This window comes from Ciconia boyciana, chromosome 14 (genome assembly GCF_034638445.1).
Source record: "Ciconia boyciana chromosome 14, ASM3463844v1, whole genome shotgun sequence".
Classification (NCBI taxonomy): Eukaryota; Metazoa; Chordata; class Aves; order Ciconiiformes; family Ciconiidae; genus Ciconia; species Ciconia boyciana.
Genome location: NC_132947.1, coordinates 7,721,987 through 7,741,095, shown reverse-complemented (window position 1 = coordinate 7,741,095; position 19,109 = coordinate 7,721,987). Strand labels below are relative to the sequence as shown.

Here is a 19,109-nt window from a genome sequence, read left to right as displayed (position 1 = left end):
CTGGACATTGGATGTGTTGCTTATTTTTATTCTGGGGAGACGTTGCCCACCAACTGCTCCTTGTTCCTTCCATTCACAGTAAGATTACCTTTTCAGGGGTCTTGCTTGAAAATGTGATTTTTGCTGTCTGTTCTGCCCTGCTGGAAGGGAATAAATTGACTGCAAGAAGAAAGTGACTTAGGATGACGGGCCAGAGAGGTGCAGTGGGTGTGCTGGGGAGCCCAAGATGCTCTAGAGGAGCGGTTTCTGTTGCTGGACCCTACAACACTGATAACTCTTCATACTTCCTGAGTCTTATCTATAAGGCAATTGCTGCATGTCTTTGTTTAGAGTTGGCACAGTTTGATAGGAAACTATCCCACAGGCCTAATGAGACCAAAGCAGTGAAGTTGTTAGGTTGCACAGCTTTGGGAACGTTTCTGTTAAATTCCCCCTCTTTCTCTCTCTCTCTCATCGACCCCTACCATGTAAAAGAATCAGTGGAATGTTTTCTGATAATGAATATTTAAATGTAACTTCCTCATTCCCTGTCTGGGTGTTAACCTTTGTATTAAAAGGAATTTAAATAATGAAGCATTCCTCTTCTGTCAAATCTAGGAGTGTTACTTACGGTTGTGAGGGTGAAAAGTGGATGTTAGAAATATGAAGCAATTGTATGTAGTATGTATTTACTAAAGCTGTATACAAGGTAACAGATACATGTTTATTTTTTTGGTGTGAAAGCTATTTTTCCAATCAGTTTTTGGCAACCAGGCAACAGAAATCTGTGTTTACAAGTCTGTGAATCTTTAAAGCTAAAAAGCTTTCTAATAACTAAAACTGTGATTTTTTTTTTTTTTTTTTAAGTGGACTGTTCTAACAAATCCTCAACTTTCCATCAAAAAATAATTTAGAGGGCAGCTTTTCACCATTCTCACAGTTTTGTCCTCCACGATGAAAGCTGTTCTGGAACTGGACTTTCTCCTCCAAATGGGTGAATCCTTTAGATTTTTATCTTCACCTCTCTTTGCTTCTGCTACATCAGGTTGGTCTTTCTCATGTCCTTCATGTAAATATTTCTCAAATGGGAGTGAGCTTTGATTCTACCTGCCCCTTGGCTAAAATCCTGTTCAGGTGGTGTTGCACTGAAGCTCACGTACAGACAAGAGAGAGCTGGAGGACGTGGCTGCTTCATCATCCAGGGTCTTCAAGTTGTTGTCTAAGGTGATTCATGTCAAGGCTGCATTTCTTTAAGAGCAATCAAAGGCATGTTCATGCTCTCCTTTTCTCTGTCCTTTGCAACATGATATAATTCTTTTCTCTCCTTCTTCAGTCAATAATGGATATATATCTTTTCAAGCTCCTAATTAAAACTCCAAATTGTGCTTTTTCAGGTCACAGAGCTCAATAATGTGAAGAATATATTGCGAATGCCAAAAAGCACAAAGAAGCATGCTGTTGGCATTTATTTTAATGATGACACATCGAAAACCTTTGCTTGTGAGTCAGGTGGGTAAAATGGCAACGCACATTAGAAAACATAAGAGCATTAGTTGTGAAATTATGGATGTATTATACTTACACACAGATTTTCTGGGCATTTATACAGAACTTGAGGCAGATGAGTGGTGCAAGGTGCTGCAGATGGAGTGTCTTGGAACACGAATTAATGACATTAGCCTTGGAGAGCCTGACCTGTTGGCATCTGGAGTAGAGAGGGAGCAGAGTGGTAGGTACATAAATGTTGAACTTTTACATCTTTAATAGCATTATTTTAAAATCTTTTGGACTGTGTATACAAATATCTGAAATAAATTGGTGCAAAATTGTTTTTCCAAGCCCTCTTTCCTGTTTTGTGGGGGGTTTTTTGTTTGTTTAGGAGTTTTTTTGGCTTTTGGTATTTTTTTAGTTGCTACCAGAGATAAGTAAGGTAACTAGAATTATTTTGGAATAGCATTTTTCTTTCTCAGACAAGTTAGTTGATCTTGGAGATGGGGGCTATCTTTTATTGTGTGTTTTCTTGTATGATGTCTGTACAAGTTTCAGTCTGTGACTGAGGCTCTTTGGCAACACTGTAAAGCAAATAATAAATAGTAGTAATTGCATGCAAAACCTCAGCCCATGACTACTTGACTTTTCTATGCAAATTAACTAATTACCTGCACAAATGCAATTGCAATGTATTTATTTATGCACACATTTTTATTAATTGTTTGCAAATATCAGGATTATGATGGTGCAGTTCTCTTTGGTATCTGAATGCGCACACAAATGTTTGATGCCCTTTGAGTGCAGCATTCTGACTGTGACAAACATGGAGTTTAGTGAGTTATTGGATGGAATTAAGTCTTTGTTTTTGAATTAATTGTTCAAAGTGGAAATAAGATCTTGTAATAGAGGTGGAAAATAGGAAATTCCTTTAATGACTTGTACATTTAAAGGGCAGGGATTTTAGACTAACCTTTTGTTTTTCTCCCAGAGAGATTCAATGTGTATTTGATGCCATCCCCTAATTTAGATGTGCATGGGGAATGTACCTTGCAGATAACATTTGAGAATATCTGTCTTTGGGACGTCCAGAATCCCAGAGTAAAACTCATCTCTTGGCCATTAAGTGCCCTCCGACGCTACGGGCGGGACCCATCTTGGTTCACATTTGAAGCAGGGAGGTAGGTGTGTGTTCGCTATATTGTGTTGCTTTGCAGGGTGGTGCTCTGGACCACTTCTGGAGGTTGTTGAAGGACATCAGAGCTTGTCTTCAGACAGAGGCTGGTCTGTACCCTCTGCTAAAAAAAATATATATTGAAACAAATATAAAAACAAATAAAACCCCCTCTTAATCCCAGGTTGCAGCTTGAATGGAAGCAGTTGCCAAATATAAGTGCCTGAGGATGGAGGTGGAAGAGCTGTGGTGTCCCAGGGGACTGCAGGGTGGAGGCTGACAGCATTGTATATTACTGTATAGGGTTGTTCTTAAATAAAGTGTTATATGAGCCAGAGAATTGGATGGACAGATCTGGGAAGAAGGGGTGAATATCATTCCAGAATTTGTACAACGTGGGCCTTTGGGCACAGAGTTATGGGTTCTGTACTAGGAGAAGTGGAGTTTGAAGTTGAGAGCAGTGAGTGCTAAGCTGTTTCCTGAAAGCAAACTAAAGTAATGGAGAAGGGACTCCTTTCTTCCATTGATTATATTCCTGGTTTCCATCTATTTGACAAATGGATTTATAAGAAATTTGAATGCAATTCCTTGTTTTAGAGATGTTATTCTGTATTGCTTCCTGCAGCTCAATCTTAATGAGCTGAAGTCTTTGTGTGGCTGAGGTTGGAGCACTTACTTGTTGAACTAAGCTATCAAATCCTTTCTAAGGGATATGGATGCATTATTAGCATTATTAATAAGCACATTAAAGAATTACAATAGTAAAAGAGAAACAGTTCGTACAATTAACTTATCTGGAAAGGGAAGAGGCATTTAAATGTCCATCCTCCATATTACTGCAGAATTTAGTCCTCTCGGGGCTGGGGGAAAGGATACGTTCTTATTTAGCTGAGCATGCATTAGCCATGATAAGACAATGCAACTGGGATGCTGAGGATATGTATTTATTGTTTCAAGTGGAAGACAAAACTCTGCAAAACTCATTACAGGCAGTGTTAAAAGTCTGAAACGGGAAGACAAATCAATCCTGCCTGGCACCGATTCTAGATAGGGTCTAAATATTAAAAATCTGGGTCTTGTGCATGAACTCTCTAGAGCTTAAGCACTTATGATAGATCAGAGGTACTTAGCTGAGGCCCTGTTTGGCGAGAGCAATACAAATATGGGCTAAAACAGTAGGATTGGACCAGGGGTGGTAAGACCCACACGCAAAGACTTTTAGATAACTTCGTTCCATATTTCAGCAACCTGTATTTTCTTACTGCTTGGGCATTAGCACCTTTAGAGCAGCATGGTAAAGTTTTGCTTGTTCATGGTCTGTAAACTTAAATCTCACCCTTGGATCCCATCTGTTCTTGCCTTGGCAGGATGTGTGACACAGGAGAAGGACTATTCATCTTTCAGACCAGGGATGGGGAAGCAATCTATCAGAAGGTTCACTCGGCTGCTTTGGCCATAGCAGAACAACACGAGCGCTTGTTGCAGAGTGTGAAAAATTCAATGGTACGGCTGCTTGTTATGCTTGTTATTTCGCACTGGGCGCCAATGAACAATATGTTTCTTCAACATGATTTTAAGTTTTGATTCACAGCTAGTAAGCAGTCTGATTATTGCTCTTACTAAGTTCTGCTTGATTTTAATATTTAGGGCAGTATATATAACTGGGGTTGCTTTTCAAGAATCATAACAACTGGGAAACTTATAGTCCTTGATTTTTGTGTTTGCAAAGCTATCAGTAAGTGTGAATTAATACAGAGGTGATAAGCTCCTGTCAGTGCACGTTCTCATTAGTTTCCTTTGATTAATCAGCATAATGAGTTTGTTTGGAAGCATTTCTCATCAATCTATTTGCAAAATGTTGTGGCTCATGCTGTTTTCCATTTGCTAATTGATGTCTGCACTCCAAGGATGATTTGGAAAGAGTCATATGGTTCAGATTAAACTATGGGGGAGGACTAGATGTTTTTCTGATCTCTCAGTGCATGTCTGTTTTCCACAAGTGCTTTTTGTGTCTAAAACCTGTTTTATGACACACATGACTGGTAGGAAATGTAGGAGTGTAAGATGCAAAACTAGCATACAGATTGAGAACAGACAGTGTGGCATCTCCAAAAGCATTGTGTCTAAGGAAGGCAGTTTTATGGCACTGGCACCTAATGTGTTTCAGGATCTTACTAACTTTTTTTTTTTTTCCCATGAAACCTGTAGAGTGAAAAGGAATGTTCTGTTTATCCCATATCACAATCGGTCACTACACCCCAAGACTCACAGGTTGACTTTGACAGCAAAATTAGTATCCTGAAGATAACAGGCTTTCTGGAATGTATAAAATGCCCAGAATGGACAACTGTGGAAGAGCCTGGCTATAAACAACATCTCTGTTCCAGGCAGTAATAATTGGTTTATGTAATCTGCAATAAGATTTATGTCTTTCTCTTATTGTAAACATAAGCGCCGCTGTTATCCGCATCCATGTCTAATCCTTTCAGTAATTCTACTAACATCTTGGTTTTAGGGATAAGTTGTAGTTATGAATTAACCCAGTATTAACTGGATGACCCAGCTGGGACGAAACAGAAAATGCCATTACTGCTTGTGGAAACTTAAGACAAGATAAGAGTGGATGTTGAGGGAATGGGGAAGGGAACAAATTGTCTTAAGTACTTGTATTTCTTTTGTTCTTCCCCTTTCTTGGACTTGAGACAGAATGGAAGCCAAATACATAATAGGAAAGTTATTTCTCTTAATAGCAGTCCAATGAGAAGGAGCAAATGAGGAGAGGAGGGGCAATAGGAAACTGTTTCCAAGTGTCCCGACCAATCTTGTGGACTGGATAACTGAGTGCTTCAGCCGAGCGTGCAGGCAAATGGGTAATTCTGTCGTTTGTAGAGCAGGTGGGATAACTGAAATGGGAAAGTGAGGAAAATTCAAGTCTGTTTTTCGGTGATGTGGGTCATGCAATGTCTTTACTTTCAACAGGAAAGAGACTAGTTAGTATTTTATATGTATATGTATATATTTCACACCGTATATAGTGTGATATGCCAGTTCTCGGTTGATGCTACTCTGTTAACTTCCAGCTGGTGTCGTGACAACGTGGTCACTTCTGTAAAGCCTGTGGCAGAGCGCTGTGGCTGTGAGGATGAAGTACTAACTCGGAGGCTTTCTTCTGACAGCCTCTGCCCTGTGTCCATTTAGACCACGTGCTTTTCCCAGCACTTCCAGGTTCACTAAGAAGAGCTTGACACTTCGCTTGCTTGCTTTTAAAAACGTTAGAACTAGCAGGTGGACTCTGCAGCCAGCTGCACTGGTCTTTTTCCCTTTCCCAGTAAAGTATCACCTAACATCATCTTTGCTGGGTTTGACTTTTGTTTAAAACGAAAACTTTATAGTTCCTGTTAGCAAAGGGAGTTTTTGTTCCAAAATATCCAAAATTATCTAAGTTGAGACAGATGGGTAGGTGATATAAGTACTCAACAGTAACTAAATTAAGCAGATTAAAATTAACCCAGGCTAAGTCAGCATAACTAGCTAACATTTGTAGCCCACCAGGATCAGAAGCGATTGAGTAACCTGTTGGGAGCACAACTTCATTTTCAAAAAACAGAGATAAGTTCAGTAACAAGTGAATAGGCTTACAGGCAATTTCATGTTTGGTGGTTTTACATTTATGTAATAGCATCTTTAATAGATTATGTCTGATGCTGTGCTGTAAAATTTCCATCTTACAAGTGCCAGTAGACTCAACAGATGCACAGTTGCTATAGATTTCAATAGAGAGCAGCTGCACAACCTCTAAAAGCTTTTTCATGAACACTGTGTCCAACCACAACCCCTAAATCTAATTTTATAGACCCAAGAGTGCTAAGTGGGGGATAAGAACATATTCCTTGTGAACTGAAAGTCTTGTAATTTAGTAGAGGAATATAATTGTTTCAGATGAGTCCATATGCCCCTGAATACGAGTTTCCCAAGTCTGTCATAGAAATGTCTGGTTCTGAAATAGTCAGTAAGACTTGGTGGCTTTTCTGGTGTTCAAGGATAGTCAGATTTAGAAGTTTAGGCAGAGGATCATATCAGTGTAGAACTCAAGTGGCTTATTTTGCTGTTTACAAAATATTTGTAAAGTACATCTTTGTTCAGATTGATTGATTTCTCCTGTATTTTTCTTCTGCTTTTGAATGCTTCAACAAGGAGTTCATTTTAGATGCTTGCACTTCATGCTTGGCTGTGTATATTGTTTCTATCTCCAAGAATTATTTACCCTGTGTGAATTTTCATAGTAGTGAAGCTTGAGCTATTGTTTACAGAAAGGGTAAATAAAAGTAGAAAATAGGAGATACTGATGGTGAGAAATTAAGTCTACACTGAACGTCTTCTGTTTGCTCCTGTAATCCTGACCACTGCTACGTCAGTGACGTGATTATCCAAGACCGAGGTGAAGATGGTATTAAGCTACCTCAGGGCTCCTGGAGCCTGTGCAAAGAAAAAAAAGGGAGTTGAATGTCCCATGCTGATAGAGTGAAATAAAGCTGCCAAGTGCTGTTGAGAATGTGGGCTATAATGTGTCTGTCACCTCCCTAGCAGCCGCTCGCTTTATATTGCAGTATGTTGGTTCAGTTTGTGACTATAACTGGCTCTGGCTCTTGAAATGCACGTGGCAAATTGATGCGATAGTGGTTCCTCAGCTGGGAACCTCACCCTGACACTTTCTGTTAATGTGCTGTTGCTTTCTGGCGAGGGCCGAGCATATGCTGACCAGAGTCTGTGACGCTTTCACAAGTGGGTTTCATTTATTTTCCTTTCCAGTGAATTCAAAGATCTCTCCCTTTTCTCTTTTAAAGGGAAGAAAGAACTGGCTTTGCTTAGCAATGCATGAAGCCATTCTGGTCATTTGGTAACTCATCTCATCCAACTGTTTCTTTCCTTTCACTTTTGCATTGCCAGACAATGGAAAGAAAAATATCTATTCAAGTTATATTTTCATGAGTATCCGGTTGCCATGAAAACTGACGGGACTGGTGCTGTGAGTTGACTGCTGTCATTTATGCCTGCTCTGAGTTCAGGTTGCTTTAAAAAAAGACATTACAACTTGACATCTCGCTAAAGTAATAACGATGAACTTCCCAGTTTTGGCAGCGAAAGCTCAGTGCTTCATAGAAAGATATTATCAGCCAGTTACCGGCAGCTTTCCCTGACTCTTATTCCCCTCTCAGCCACTCAGGTGTGCAATTTGCACTAGATCCATCTGATGTGCGAGTGCGTCTGTCCAGGCTGGAGCCTGCTATTATCTCTGGCCATTTTCACAGAGATTCATAATTAAGAGTGGAAATGGTGCTCACTAACTTTTGAAATAAGAGAAAAATATTGAGTATTAGTGTAAGATGGATAGTAGTCAAACCGGCAGCAATATGTTAGTGCCCTCTAATTTCTGAAGTTGTTTTTATTATTTACCATTCTGTAGTTTTGCTGTAATGAATTTAGCAAATGTTTCTTAAGCAATTATTGTTCTAATTGATTTTGATTGATACCATGAATTTGCTTCACTGGGAAGAAAATTCCCTCAAAAACACAGTGAGTGCAGTCTTCTCCCACTGGGAGATGAAGGTTTACTTAGTGCAAGTTGTTCTGCAAAATCTTTGAAAATTGCATTGTCCAGCCTGAGGAAACCAACCAAACCTAACAAATCTTAAATCATCTTTTCTTTTGTTTTGGAGCCATGCTCACAGCTGGCTTGAGAGAATGTTGGTGTGGGGAGTGAGTTGGGTGGGGTGTTTAATTTGTTTTTTGGTTGGTTTGGTTTGGTTTGGTTTGGGTTTTTTTTGGCAGACAGTGGTTTTGCCTCTAATGCAAGTTTGGCTGATTGTTAAGGTGGGATCCAAGACACAAAATACTTAATCTTTCCTCCCTGAGCCCCCAAGACTTCGCGGAACCAGCCACACCCTGGGTTTGACCCAGAGCTGTGCTTTGGCCCAGCGAACTGCCTTAGGATAGCTCTGTACACCTCCCATCCAGGTGACAAGAGGTGGCACAGGGGCTCCCCCTGCCCTCGGCACTGGCTGCTGATGGCTGTGAGTGCTGTTTCTCCGTCCCCTTCCTCTGCAGATCTCTCCTGGCCACTGGAGCAGCGGGCTGGCTTTGTGCTGTCCCTCACCACTTCTCACACCTTTGCTGCTGCTTCGGTTTAAGTGTGACTTAACATAGCTTGATCTCTGCCACATATGCGAGGAGCTGCGTTTGAACTGCTCTGGGGATCCTGATCTCCTTTCAGGTTTCAGCATTCTCCTTCTCCCTTGGGCAGAAGAGGGCGAGAGGCTATGGATTAGGTGCCCTCCAGTTAACAAATTATTTACTGTATTAATGATATGTGGAGTCGCATGTCCCGCCTGGTGCTCTGCTCGCAGCCTTTGCTCATGCATGTTCCAGCATATCAATTCTGACTGTTTGCGACCTGCTTACGGTGCCGGGTGCTTCTGCGGCATAAAGCCAGGTCATTATCAAGTTATTCCTACTCTTTCTGTTGCCACAGAGATACAGTAGGTTAATTGTGAGAATGAAATCAATCATCATTAAAGCTGCCTTTGCTTGCAGTCCGAGATGTTTTGAAGAACCGCTGTGTATTCAGGTCATAACGTACTAATTCTTATCTCCAGCTGTGGGTTTTTTAATTTTTTCCCCTGCTGATTGAGTTCAGGAGGGGCACCCCTTCTGGATCTTTTCTGTGTTTTTATCTAATCTTTCTCTAGCTGTGTCTCTTTTTCCTCCCAAGATAGCCTGTTGCTTTTTTGCACTCCTTCTGACAGCCAAACTGTTGCTCAAACTGTCTTAGCTTGCTGTCCAACTCACCAATAAACAGAATCACCACAAAAAGTATCTCCAGCTGGGAAACGCCATCCTTACAATGCTCTGCTGATTTTTATTCCCAGTAAAAGATCCATCGTTGTTTGTTCCCATGGTGCTGAGATGTGTGTGGTGATACTGCAAAGGGTGTTGGGGCTGCGAAGGAGCTGTAATAAATACGCTGTATGATGTAGGTGGAACCTTGCATGGTGCAGTGATTCACATCCAACTGATGTGGAGGTGGGCGTTTTAAGAGCAGGAGTTGATCTGGGTTTGGTTTGGTTTTGTTTTACCTTCACTTCACAGGCACAGTGTGTCCACCGTACAGAGAGCAGGTTGAAGGTAGATGGTGCCTCTAAGTAACTTGGAAATGGGTCTCTTCGGATACAGCCTCGCCTCACCTCTTTTCTGTGCTTGCTCTGCCTGTTTAGTTTTGCTCCAAAATATGCTGATCTTCTTGTCAAAGTTTAGTGAAAATAAAATGTAAAAGCTTGCTTTTCTGTAAAAAGCTATCTTTATAAATTGGAAAAGTCAAGTGCAGTCTCGGTATGTTTGAACTGATGTTTTTCTGAGCTTTGGGAGCAGAATTTTAGCTGTACTGTGAAGCTTATGATAAAATCCAATTATTTTTATCAGCTGGCACATACATCTTATTAAATTCATGGAAAAAATGCCTTAAAGTAGTCAGTTCTCATATATTTTTGTGTTGTGTAATATAACTAACAAGGGGCAGTGATTATGTAAGAAAATATAGCTGAAGGCCCTGTATGGAGGGGGAAGTGTGAGATGGGGCTTCCAGCAATGCCGTGCAGCCCACGTGCTCTCCTCTCAGCGTACCTGGACATGCTGTTCGTTGAAGGAATTTAGCTGAAGGATGCAGTTATCTCCTATGTTGAACTCCTGTGCCATACACCTGGCGCGTTCCTCAGCTGTAGGAGATGGGAGATGAATAGAAAATGCGTCAAAACTAACAAGAACAACTTGTCCTTACCCATATGAAACATCTCCAGTCAGGGTCTCGATGTGCTGAGGCTGTATTTAGCTTTGGGAAGTTGCTTGCATAGCTGGGAAAGACCCTGGGATGGCTTTGCTGCTAAAGGGGGAGCATACCGGCACTTTCCTATCTTCCACTGATCCCCGGTTTCTGTTTCAGCTGCTTGAGTTAACACTCCCCTCAGGGGAAGCAGTGGTAGCCCAGGACCAGGGGAGCACCAAGGTGAGCTTTGGTGTGCAACAGCGGCGTGGCCTCCTAACCCGAGTGGTGTGTGCCCATGGAGACTAACCCCTGAGTTAGTTGCCTCTGCTCGTGTAGGGTGGGCAGAGAGAGGGGGGGAGGAAGACGCTGTCCTGGCGATAGCGTTAGAAGTCCTTGCAGCCAGTGGTCATGCTATTCTTGGAGGATTTGCAATAAACATGGCTGTCTCCTTCACATCGGTTTACTGCTTTGCAGCTTCAGATGAAAATGAGCGAGCGAGCCGTGTCCCTCAGCACCATGGTGCCCTTGCCCCGCAGTGCCTACTGGCAGCACATCACGCGACAGCACAGCACTGGCCAGCTCTACGGTCTGCAAGGTAAGGGGCTGGGGTGGAAAGAGTCAATGCACAAATCGGATCGTGACATTGTTGAATCATTTCAGTACCTGTCCGTCTCACTGAAGGCTGATGTTTGGTCTAAGCCAGTTGCCACTGCTGTGTAGTTGATGGAGAGAAGGGCACATCCCACCTTAAGATGGACAGCCTGGCAGAGGGGTTGTCATCAGGAGGTGCTCTTCTCACTTCCCATTGGAGAGGGATCCTTCATTTGACAAGTTTTCTGACCATTTCCAGATAAACAAGGAGACATTACTCGTACAGGATGGCCAGTTATCAAGTTTGCCCAATCCTTCCTGCTACCAAACTCTTTTAGTGGCACCGAATTTTTTTTTTGGCAGACTTATAACCATTTGGCTCCCCTCTCCTTTGGATGGCTGCCTCATGCTAAGAATGATGCAGTCTTCCCTAGTCATTTTGTGTACTTGCTAATATTCAGCCTAAACAACTGCTTCCTCAAAAACAGCTGAATTAGGGAAAGTAAAAGGAAATGGCCACGCCAAGTAGTTCTAGAAAACTGTTGCTTGAACAGCTGCAGCGCTGCCACCCTGCATTGCGGCGTGCCCTGAAGATGGGCAGATGTCTTCTCCAAATCCCCTCCTTGCTGTCAGCCCAAGGGGCAGCACAGCTCGGTCTCCTCATGCCTGAAAACCTCCCCAGGCTGCAGAGAGGGAGGAACCGCTCGCCGGGGAGGTCTCCGCACCCAGTTGTCCCTCCGTGGTCACCAAGGGACATCTAGTGGTTACGGAGCGCATGGGTGGGGAGACGGAAAGGAAGCCCACTGGAGCTGCGCACGGATGGCTAGCAGGGGCTTTGCAGGAGTGCTGACGTGAGCCATCTCTGCCCCTGTATTTCAGAGCATGTTTCAACACTGAACTTCAATCTCCTGAGATAAAGTGAAAAGTGCAGCACCTGCCACGCACTGCTGTTGCGTTGTGCCGCCTTCCCCAGAGGCGCCTCTGGAGTAGGAGCTGCTTCGTACCCCTGAGGAGCTGGTCCAACGTCAGCACCTTGTAGTCATGCGTGTTTTTAGAGTTTAAAAAAAAAAAAAAAAGCCCATTTGTATTTCAAAACACAGTCTTCCACTCTAAGCTACATGGATTGGCTGAGTTAGTGTTTGTACAGAAGTTGGTATGGATGAGTTGTGAAGTCAGGGTCAGGGCGTTACTCAGAAAAGCAGCAGAAAACAGACTAAACACTTATTAGAAGGGGGACAGCCTGGAGTATTGAATGGAAGGCGCCCGTACCTGCCATAACTTTATTTTCACAATGTATGGAACAAAGGCTGAGCTTGATTAAACACCTGGATGATAAAGGTGGACTGAAGCAGTTTCCCTTCGCTGTGGGGGCTTTAGAAAGGGAAGCTCAGCGTGGTCATCAGGATATGGGGTGTTTGTCTGGCATCCCTGAAAGTCAGGGCAGGCGTGTGCTGCTCCAAGGGGCAGCCCTGCTCTTGGTGCCACGTCCTGCTGCAAAAAAACCACAGGCAAACCTGTGTTTAGCAGAAAACCTCAGGAGCTGGCAGGGCTTTCTCGTACTAACATGGCGATACCATTTACCAACATCAAGCGTTCAGAAATCACTAGACGGATATTTTAAAACATCCTGGTTTGGAAAACTTTTAGAGTCTCTCTTTTTTGGTTTCTTTTTTTCCTCCTCTCAAATACTAGGAGTTTCTCAAGGAATAATGAATGATAGATATTTATTTTACTTTAATAAAGCAGGAGATGGTAGAAGTTAGCACCTCCACCAACACAGCATATCACAAGCTGTGATTAAAAATTACAAGCGCTGGCAGCCCTGACATATATAGCTATGTTCCATTCTGGTCCTCAGCGATTTTTTCAGCATATCATAAAAGCTACTATTTTTCCTTTTTCCTTTTTTCAACACTAGAGGGGGCAGGCAGCACATAAAAAGCCCCAGCTAAACCCGGCAAATGTTTCAGAGGAGGAATGGATAATAAAAGCAGCACTTACATGCCTGTTCAAATTTGTTCAATAAATTAGGGCATGGGAAGATGACCTGCTGGTGGCAGCCTGTGGCACACGAGAACAAGACTGCTTGCAGCACTCTGACACAATCAGTGGATTGGCCTTACTGTGCCTTACTATAGAGTCCTTTATTAAAACAATAATTCAGCATTGAATCGACACAAGATAAATAGACTATATGGGTACAAACCACTTGTGTTAGATTTAGAAAAATAGCTTGCTTGTTAAACTGGAAAAAAAGGATCTTAGGAGATTGTCGTCATGAGAATGGGGTAAAAGTCTTTGAAAAACAAGCCAGCCATGCAGCCAGCATTGTAATTAGGAAAGACACTGAAGTCCTTGTCTTGTTCATCAGTCAGGGCTACTACTTCAGTGGTACCCCAGGCACCTCTAATTAGATTAGGTTGCCAAAATCTTGAAATGCTTCAATTATTACTGGAAAAAGAAATATGAAACAATTGTTATACTGAGTTGTATAATTCCATATGTATGAAGCAGCATTTCTCTCACTGAATGGTAGAGGCATCTGAAACCTTGTGTGCAAAAACTTTCTTCCACCATAGTTGGAATTTATGGTTTCTGAATTGACTCTTTTCCCCTTTTCTAATGTACAGAAAATAACTGATGTCAATATTGAGAGCTAAAGTGCATTTTTAATTTAAAATGCAAAGTCAGAACTTTTAAAAAATTAATTTGCTTTGTACAACTCTCTGTTCTGAAGGAACTGGGAAAGAAAATCTGAGTGGAGTTGTTTCTGAGATGGAGCAGCAGATTAAGCAGGGATAGGTTTAATTGAAAGGCTGTAATCTGCAGTTCACATAGTCCTTTATAAAATGCTGACTAAGGTGCCTATGTCTTACTGAGTGTTGTTCTGTTTTTTGCATCTGACTCGGCGAAGATGTTTCTAGCCCAGTGAAGCTTCATCGCACAGACACTTTTCCAACCTACAGGTCAGACCATCGGTAAAAGAGTGTAAAGAACTTTACAAACTCTTTGTCTTCTGACAAACTGCCCCAGTGGATGACAGTGATGATGATAAGCAAGGATGGAAACACGGAAGAGCTCAAGTTGGCTGAAAAATTCTTGCAATACAAAGTTTTTTGTAAACTTTGCCAAAAGTTAAAACTATTCTGTAGATAACTGGGGAGGGGAACAAAACTAACAAACCCTCCAGTGTTTCTTTTATATCTTACAGCTGGACAGAGAAGAAATCACTCCCTAAATATTTTCAAATGTTTTTGTATGATAGGTATGTTGTAAATATATGAGACTTTCTTGCTGTAGTGTGGTTCCATTTTGTCTATTACAGCTGTGTGTTCACTGATGTCACCCTTGTTTGTTGTAATGCTTATCTTTAGTTATTCACATTATTGTTCAGCCTAATCCTTGACCTTTGAAATGGTGGCCAGTTTTAAGCAGCTATCGGATACAATTTTTCCTGTTTGAAGCCTGATGAAGACTTGATTGATTTCTTTTAAAAGCACCCTCTCTATCTTCTATTTCCTGTATTTATTTCCATCTCTGTAAATGTTTAAAATAAAAAAAAAGTCCCACTTAATTCGTGGTACAGTGCTTTTTGTTGTCACTATCTGCAGCATGAACAGAGCTGTTGTGGAGCCACTAGGGCCCTCGGAAGAAGGATGGAGGGGGACAGTGGCTTGCATCTAAAGCCACACAACCACTCGTCGGGTGTCCTAGTGAAACAGAGTAGTAGATTCAACAGGCACCTCACAAGGCCATGAACCATTTTGTGGCAGAAAGCTGATTTTTCTGTTTTGTGACAGCGTTCATGTTAAGCACTACTTTCATAGACTGGCACCAGCATCTTAATTTAACGGCAAACAGGCTTTTCAAAAATAGCATGGTTGACTACTGTGTGCTATGCCAAATGGTCAGAAGTGTACAACAGCTGTAGATAGATCGCTATGATTACCCTGAATACAAGTGAAACACTGCACTTAGCGAGGTGTAGTTAAATCGTTTTAACAAGCCCTGAGTAAGGCTGCCTTGTCAGGTTACAAGGCAGACTGATCGCCTCTAACCATCTCATTCCTGCTCACCTAACAAGCTTAAGGACTAGGTCTTATTTTGGTTGCGCTAGTGGGGAATATGGTCTCTGCATATTTTTAAGTGAAAAAATACGGGATACAATTCTAATGATAATTGCATTTATCTAGGCATGTATAATGTTAGAAGCTAATTTTTCCAGATATCTTGGAAGAAAAGTAAAAGAATGCAATGGCCAGAGTAGGTTTGTAGAGAATGAGCTACATTTGTTCATGTTTGTAGAGAATGAGTTCGCACAGGCTAATTTTCTCATATGACAGAGGTAATGGTCTCATGGTTTGAGTAAAAATAGCACGTATCTTAAGCTTGGCTTTTAATTCTGAAGATGAAGTTTCAAAGCAGACTGGGAGGACTTGATGTTGATCATGACCCACATGATGACTAAAACTATACTCATAGTTACAGTGTACTCAGAGCTGCTGTCGGTGTTTAGGGCTGGAGGAGGATATCCGGAGTGGTGTGTGGTTCTGTGTCCGGTTCCAGTCCTGGTTAATCACTTGGACAGAGCAGTAGGGAGTGTGCTTCTTAAAACTGCAGATCTGTAAAATGGGAAGGAAGGACACAGGAATACAAGATTAGAATACAAAATGATCTGGACAAATTGAAGAAATTCAGTAGGGACGAGTGCTTGTAAGCAAGGCTAATTGACTACACAAACATGTCATAGGAAGAGAAGCAAGACAGCAGCCCTTTAGAAAGGGATGCAAGGGTTATAGCAGATTACAAGTGGAACGTGAGGCAACAAGGCCATGTTGCTGCAAAACAACTAAATGTCATAAGGGAATGTAAAAGCATTTAGCTTTCAAGACAGCTAAAGTAATTCTTCTGCTCTGCTAAAGGCTGGCAAGGTCTCAGCTGGTGGCCGATCCCAAGCTAACATGCTCAGCTACTGCAAATAACTGTGCCTTGTTACAGTGCTGACACGTTGGGATAGTTCAGCTCTTGAATTGCACTGTGTGCTCTATAATATTTTTACCTTCCTTTATTAAACAGACTTTCTCTCCAGGAATAAGGAAAGAGCAGATGTTTCCAAGTCCATTCAGCCTTTCTGTTTGTTACAGTGTCCTGAAGTAGCCAGGCACTGGAGTAAGACTTTTTTTTAACTGGCTTGGGCTTAGGATCTGTATATCAATTTAATAAACACATTATCAATTGTGAAGTAAAACACTGGGAAAATGTAAAATGTTGGGTTTTTACATCTGAAAGGGTTGTAGTAACAGAACTGGCGGTGAGAGGGGCTTTCAGGGAAGCCAACGATGAGTGTGGTGAAGGTAAATGTGTTTCTGAAGGAAAAAAATCAGTATGCCACCATTGTTTAAGATACACCATAGTGCAAAGATAAGCTTAATTTATTGTAAATAAGGATTATGTTCACTTTATTTCAAAGCTGAACTGCTAAAATAAATAAGTGATTGAAAGGCATGTTATGACTAATAGGTCTTTATCTTTCAGGTTTACTTCTGCTAATGTATTCCCTTTAGAGCTGACAGCATCTGTTGTTTTATCATGGATATGATGGTTCAGTAAATGCTTTTATTCACCTTTCACTCATACAATGATTGATACAGTAAGACTGTCTGTGGTTGAACAGTCCAATTACAAAGACAACAAAAAAAGCTATTCTAACCTTGGCCTTTAAATGAAGGGTCATTAAATCAACTACCTCTGATATTATTCTTTCTAGTGAAACTGTCTGCGAAGGATGAAAAAAAGGCCTAAAAGTAACTTTGCTTTGAATTACTGTGTGTGTGTGACACAATATCAGGAAGTTGCTTTTATTTGTGGTACCAGCAGATTAAGTCACTTTGCATCATTGCTGACTCGCTTAGTTAGCAAGGTCATTAGCTGAAGGAAGTGAGAGGGCTTGCTACTCCTATAGTTACTGGCTTTATGGCGAGAGAAAGGTCTTCACTGTATTTGGAGCTGGGGTGTTTAGACTGTACAGCAGACTGCGTGTGTACAACACCGATACGATGATGCCATTGTGTGTGCCAGTTGGGTGCCAGTGGTACCTGACACGCTGGTGAGAACAGATGCAGAATTGGAGTGGAAACCCCTCAGGTACCTGAGCTACACTGTGTCTGAAGAGATGTACTTCAGAAAATGTGCTGCAAATCCATTTATAGAGCTGTGGGGCTCAGGGTTACCATGGGATTCAAGGATCAGTGTGTGACAAATCCTTGAGAACTATTTTCCTCTAGTCTCTGCCCTACACATGGGCCCTCCAATTGAACAGGACTTCACAAGAGTTTTTTTGAGCTTGTCCTGTATGTAAAAAGCAGGATAGCAATTTTACGGACTAGTTTCAATTGCTCCACCAAATTCCAGCATGCCCTTTTATATGTCAACCTTGTTCTTTCTCGAATGTCCATAGATCTTCCGAGATAACTTTTTCAAAGGCCGAAAAGTGTTCTGCAAAGTCATCCAAATGAGCAGGTCTTTGGCTCTGTGTCACCTCTCCCATTCATACGGCTCTCAGTAATGCTGTGCGGTTTCTCAGACAGCTGTTCCTCAAAGGCTGGGCAGAAATGCCGTACCCTCTGGTCCCTTTCATCCCACAAAAGACCAGTGACCAATCTGCAAGCCATAATTGTGGAGATGGAAGAATATATTTTAGGGGTAAAAGAAGAAGGGAACGGAAGAGAAAGCGTAGAGCTGCTTACCCCACTTTTCAAATCCATGCTAAGAAAAGTTGTTTTATCTTTTGAGCAGGTATGAACTAGCAAACTGGTAATAGCACAGTGGGTAGATGGAGACGGTCCAAACTGCAGCAGAACTCGGTGGGTAATGATCTTAAAAGGCTAATCTGGGAATTAAGTACATTAGGGGGAAAAAAAAAATCATAATATCAAGACTTCAAATTACATTTCTTTTTCTTAGACGTTCTTATTACAGGTAACAGAATGCAAATGCCATTATCTAAAATAGCAGAGAGGGCAAGGTAACTACCTTAAATCATTGTGCTGCTGAGAGAAATGGGATGGCTGACATCCTCTCCATTTCTGTTTTACAGAGGGAGATGGAGTCACACAAGGACTTGCCAAAAGTCGCTCAAGACCTCAAGGTATTTTCATCATACTTCAAAACTTTTAAAAATTTTTTTTAATAAAGGAGATCTTGCACTTTTTGCTTGACCAAGATTTAACAAAACAATTTTTGCTTCCTTGAGGGAGGGAGGGTAGCAGTTTAAGTGGATTGTTTCAGCATTTGTCTGAGTGAAACAGCTTTATTTTTCATGCTTGTACCATTGTTAATATTTATTCTTAAAATTGTTAGTATTTAGTTCTGCTTTCCCTTCTTACACCTTACAGCAGAAAAGCATCATTAATATTTAAGCAGGTGAACATCTCTTGAAGTTTGTGACTTGCTGCCAGAATGTCATTAATTTAAATAATCACATAGATAAAATTAATGCAATAAGAGTTGTATCTGAGTCCTCTTGCTGAGCAATTCTGGCGAGCGCATAACAATACTGCTGCCTCAGGCACTGAGATCAGGGGTCATGATGTGATATTTCTGTGTATTCATTAACTTTCACAAGGGCAGATTCATCTTCTGTTTCCATGAACACTAATGAACCATTTTCTTATTTTTAGGCAATATTCTATCACTACCACTAGCCACGTAGTGTTGAAAGAAAAGCTGTTTTCAAACAGAAGGCTCTAATTAGAACTTGGGCCTCAGCTGTATTGATTGCACTACACTTTCTCGGTGGATTTACAAATGCCAGCAAATAAACTTGCCAGGAAAAAGTTTATTGTAGTGGCTTGCTCTTTAGTATTTAGCTTATGTGTCATTCTGTTTCTTGACAAGCCTCAAAAAGGGAAATAGGTGCTGAGACATTCAGGACGGTTGGGTTTGTATATGAGTATTTTCCCAGCTATCTGTCTTTTAAATACTCTGGAAATCTTACAAATAAAAGGTGTGAGGTGTTCATCTTACTCTGAGCCATCTAAAAAGGGTTATAGTCTCTCTGGT

General features: G+C 41.4%; 1 protein-coding gene across 12 annotated transcripts in view; it reads left to right on the top strand.

Annotated features, from left to right (window-relative positions):
* The window catches only part of DOK5 (docking protein 5), a 62,384-nt gene extending 43,520 nt beyond the window's left edge, over positions 1 to 18,864 (top strand). For 3 of the 12 annotated variants that reach the window (XM_072879305.1, XM_072879302.1, XM_072879294.1), the window contains 8 exons: positions 1,374 to 1,488; positions 1,568 to 1,708; positions 2,459 to 2,648; positions 4,009 to 4,144; positions 10,635 to 10,697; positions 10,932 to 11,052; positions 18,145 to 18,195; positions 18,728 to 18,864. In XM_072879305.1, coding sequence (XP_072735406.1) covers positions 1,410 to 1,488; positions 1,568 to 1,708; positions 2,459 to 2,648; positions 4,009 to 4,144; positions 10,635 to 10,697; positions 10,932 to 11,052; positions 18,145 to 18,195; positions 18,728 to 18,759 — 813 coding nt within the window. In that variant the 5' untranslated portion in view covers positions 1,374 to 1,409 and the 3' untranslated portion in view covers positions 18,760 to 18,864. Of the gene's footprint in view, positions 1 to 386; positions 974 to 1,373; positions 1,489 to 1,567; positions 1,709 to 2,458; positions 2,649 to 4,008; positions 4,145 to 10,634; positions 10,698 to 10,931; positions 11,053 to 13,962; positions 14,637 to 18,144; positions 18,196 to 18,727 lie in introns of those variants that run through there. The other 9 variants (XM_072879303.1, XM_072879296.1, XM_072879306.1 and 6 more) reach the window with 8 other exon arrangements.
* The last annotated feature ends 245 nt before the right edge of the window (positions 18,865 to 19,109 follow it).